The sequence below is a fragment of the Arachis hypogaea genome, chromosome 20 (assembly GCF_003086295.3).
Source record: "Arachis hypogaea cultivar Tifrunner chromosome 20, arahy.Tifrunner.gnm2.J5K5, whole genome shotgun sequence".
In the NCBI taxonomy this organism is placed as follows: domain Eukaryota; kingdom Viridiplantae; phylum Streptophyta; class Magnoliopsida; order Fabales; family Fabaceae; genus Arachis; species Arachis hypogaea.
In genome coordinates this window covers 141089882-141094336 of record NC_092055.1, presented here as the reverse complement: position 1 = coordinate 141094336, position 4455 = coordinate 141089882, and the positions used below count along the sequence as shown (strand labels likewise).

General features: G+C 29.7%; 1 protein-coding gene across 1 annotated transcript; it reads left to right on the top strand.

Annotated features, from left to right (window-relative positions):
* The first annotated feature begins 342 nt into the window (after window positions 1-342).
* Window positions 343-4111, top strand: LOC112783187 (hydroxycinnamoyl-CoA:piscidic acid hydroxycinnamoyltransferase). Its single transcript, XM_025825994.3, has 2 exons — window positions 343-1165; window positions 3402-4111. The coding sequence occupies exons 1-2, from the start codon at window positions 360-362 to the stop codon at window positions 3964-3966; spliced, it is 1371 nt and encodes a 456-aa protein (XP_025681779.1). The 5' UTR covers window positions 343-359; the 3' UTR covers window positions 3967-4111.
* The last annotated feature ends 344 nt before the right edge of the window (window positions 4112-4455 follow it).

Sequence of the window (4455 nt, the reverse complement as noted above, 5' to 3'; positions counted from 1 at the left end):
ATATGAAATACATGTCTAAAATAAATAAAACAGATAAAAATAATTTTTTATTTCTCATAAGTACTTCTATTTTATCTGATTTATTTATTTTAGACATATATTTTATATTTAAAATATTATTTTTACGTTATTTTTTAAATTGTTATATTGGTCTCTTCTTTAAGATAATACAAAAAATAATTTTTCATAAAAATAATTAAATAATAAATTACTAATAAATTAAAAATTAAAAGAATAAAAATGCTATAAAAATGATTAAGAAATGCTGCAATAGAATTTCTGATATTGTATATAAGGAGTATCACATTTTGAACTTACATACACATACACATACTAATATTGAACATACAAAGCCAAAAATGGTTAGAATCAAATGTATCCACACTGTAATTCCTACCGAAGCTACCCCAAATGGCACTTTGTTGCTCTCTGAGAGTGAGCAAATCAATGCTCATACTCATGCACTCACAATTTACATTTACCGTGCAAATCACGATCACAACCACTACAATATCATTGACACAATCAAACACTCCCTTGGCAACATCTTGATTCTTTACTACCCTCTCGCCGGCCGCCTTCGCATGATTGAAGGCGGAAGAATGGAAATTGACTGTAACGGGGAGGGTGTAATGCTGTTCGAAGCGGAGTCCCTGAAAACATTGCAAGACTACGGTGATTTCGTGCCCAGGGCCGCCTTGAGGCCGCTTCTGCCGACGGTTGATTACCGTGAGCCTGTGGAAAACATTCCTCTTGTTCTGGTGCAGGTGACGAGATTCGCGTGTGGTGGCCTGTGTGTTGGGTTTGGAGTTTCCAATGTCGTTGTGGATGGAATCTCTGGCACTGTCTTCGTTGACGCTTGGGCTAAGCTTGCTCGAGGTGGCACTTTGGGAGAAGATGAGAAGCCAATTCTTGATAAAATGGTGATTCTAAAATCTGAGTTTATCGGACCGCGTTTTGTGCACCGTGAATTCAAGCCACTTCCGCTGATAATTGGTAGCTCTGACGTCAGTGAGGAGAGCAAGAAGGAAACAGATCTTGCAATTCTGAAGCTCACAAGGGAGATGGTAGAAAAGCTGAGGAAGAAAGCCAATGACGACGGATGCTTGGAATTTGGTTACGAGGAGCCAGTTACGCCGCAGAATCACCATCGACCCTACAGCAGGTACGTTTACGTACTCACAAAATGTAGTTGGCGAGGTTGAAAACAAAAATGTTATTCCTCCAACAAAATTATCCACTAAAATAAATTATTAATATATTTATCTATATTATATATATCATTTAATTTATTTTTAATATATATTTATATTTTAACATATATTTAATATTGATTAATTTTGATAGGAATATTTATAGATCATATCCAATCTGCATATCCACAGTATTTATTCTAATCCTATCCAAAAATTACGGATATAGATCGGATACAATAATAAAATTGCATTCGGATATCCGCGTATCCAATGCGTATATCCACGTATCCATCCACGTATCCGTAAAAATAAAAAAATAAAAAAATAAATATTTTTTGGTATTTTATTTCGACTAATAATTATTATATATATTATATTATTTTAATTTATTATTTAAAAAAATATATTTAATATTATTTTAAAAGTAAACATAGTTAAAAGAATAGAAAAAATAATTTTATTGATATTTTTTTAATAAAAACAAGTTTTAAAAATATTTTGTGTTTTGCGGATATATTCGATATCCGATCTGATTTGAAACAAGTTTTAAAAATATTTTGTGTTTTGCGGATATATTCGATATCCGATCTGATTTGTAAATGTAACAGTGCAGTTGAAAACAGTGATGACTTGACTTTTGGTGTAATAGTGCAGTTGAAAACAGTGATGACTTGACTTTTTTTTTTACCAAAGATAGGAGACTCGAACCCGCAACCTCTTAATTGAGAATGGGGAGACTATGCCATTTGAGCTATTACTCATTGGCCAGTGATGACTTGACTTATTAGTTGTTATTCATTTATTATTAATCGATTATGTTACGTGTACACTAAAATAATTAGCTATCAGTATAAATTATAAAATATATGTTAAAATATAAATACACATTTAAAATAAATTAAATTACACATGTATTTATATAATTATACATAAACTAGTATTTTTATCTGTAATAACATTACAAAAATATAAATCTTGTAAAATTACGCTAATTTATCCTGATATTATAGATTATGGCAAGAATTCAAAGATTTATAGAATTAAATTACTTTTATAAAAAGGTCGTAGGGGACAAAAGTTCTCGTCAACTAAGAAGACCAGGATGCTTGTGGATAAAAAAAATCAAATAATAAGATATTTAATTATTATTTTCATGTGAAATAGTGTAATTTTTTTACTAATAATTAATTTTAGCATTCGTTATCTAAAATTTAAAATAATTTAATGTTTATACTTTACATTTGATTAGATGTTACTATTACATAAATATAAATAATTAATTTTATGCATTTTTTTTAAATAATATTTTTTTCTCAATGGGTATAAAAATATAATTAGATATTAGTATAAAAAAATTTATATTGATAATTATAAAATTAATTCAATTTTTTTTAAACAATTGAATTTTGATTCTAACTTTTAATTACAATATTAGTATTTTTTTCAAATTATATGTAATAAATATTCGAAGGAAAAGAAAAAAAAATATAAATTAAAAAGATAAGCGGTAAAAATTTAAAATTAAACAAAAAAAATGTATATAATAATATTTTTTATTTGAATTATGTTATTTTATTAATTTTTTTTTTTGTAGAATTAAAAGGCAGAGAAAAATAGAGAATGAGAGAAAAGAGAGAGAAAGATAAAGAAAAAGAATAAGAGAAGGAGTTTGTTAATTTTGAAAGAAAAATTTTTATTTTAATTGTAATGAAAAATATTTTGTGATACATTTTGATTTGTGAAATTACTATAAAATATAAATTATATAAAGTGGAAAGGATATAAAGAAATAGAAAGAGAGAGAGAGGCAAATAAGAGAATGTAGAAGAGAATTTATTAATTTTGGAAGAAAATATTTTTTGTCAATTTTAATAAAAGAGCGTTATATGACACATTTTGATTATTAAATTAGTTAGTAATATATAATATAGCTATATTTTAATTTTAACTTTAATTTAATTTTAATGTGATTAGAGAATGTCATATTATATATTTTAATTCAAAAATAAATAATTTTAATTATAATAAAAGAGTGACATATAATTATTTTAGTTATAAAATTAATAATATATAATAAATATATTAGTAATTAATTTGAGTCACTGATTTTATTGTAAGTATTTTTTATTATGAATGAAAAAAAAAAAGAAATTTAATTGATTCAAAGAAGAAATATTAAGCTTGGTGTATTTGGAATCGGAGCAGGTATGAAAGCATTGCCGCTCATATCTGGAGGTGTGCATGCAAGGCACGCCACGTGGATCACAACCAACCCACGGTGGTCCTCACTGTCGCCGGCGTCCGAAACAGGCTAAAGCCACCTCTCCCTCTAAACTATTTCGGGAACGCGACGCACCCAACTGTGACCCCCACATGCCTCAGCGGGGAAATTGCTTCAAAGCCACTAAGATATGGTGCGCAAAAGATAAGAGAAGCGATCGAGTTGCTAACAGATGAGTACCTGAGATCAGCCTTTGAGTTCATTGGGAGGCAGGACCATGTAGGGTGGCTGAGGCCAAAGCTTAACAGTGAACCACCATTTCTTGGGAATCCAAACCTCAACATTTGGAGTTGGATGAGTAACATGCCTACCTATGGACCTGATTTTGGATGGGGAAGGCCGCTGTATATGGGACCCTGTGAGGTCGTCGGAGACGGCAGGGCGTTTATCATGCCAGCTCCCACCGGAGATGGGACTCTTTCCGTTGTCATTCGCTTGCAGACTCCTCATCTTCAACCATTTGAGAAGTTCTTCTACGAGGACATATAGACAGACGCATGTGGCTATTCCGGTGAAAATATTTTTATGTGAAGATATATAATTAAAGATCGTAAAATATATTAAATTATTTAACGATTTTTATTTATAATTTTCATATAAAAATTTTAATTCGAGTGATCATCATAAATATGAGTTACTTTGGTGTTTGTAAATTTTAATGAGTTAAGATATTTTAACTCGTTAAAAACTTTAGTTATATATATATGGAGTGCCTTGCCTTGTTTCAACTTCGATGTTGAAGCTGTGGGCCTGTGGTAGGTACTTTGCCAAATTTGGGCATGAGTATTTAAGTTTTGAGAAAAGGGTAAATAGGTGTCTGACTTTTTTTTTGTGGATATTTTTCTCTCTAACCATTGAAAAATATTTTTAAGTTTTTGACCTTCATAAAACTTGGATGGATCAATCTTTCCATCCAAATGCCTCCGTCAGAGACTGATCCGTCCAAATTTTATGAAGATTAGAAACTTAAAAATATTT

What these genes read in the sequence shown, in the direction of transcription:
- LOC112783187 (XM_025825994.3), top strand. Translation starts at nt 360, where the DNA reads ATGGTTAGAATCAAATGTATCCACACTGTAATTCCTACCGAAGCTACC. An exon ending in CACCATCGACCCTACAGCAG is followed by an intron (nt 1,166 to 3,401) that starts GTACGTTTACGT and finishes GAATCGGAGCAG; the next exon opens with GTATGAAAGCATTGCCGCTC.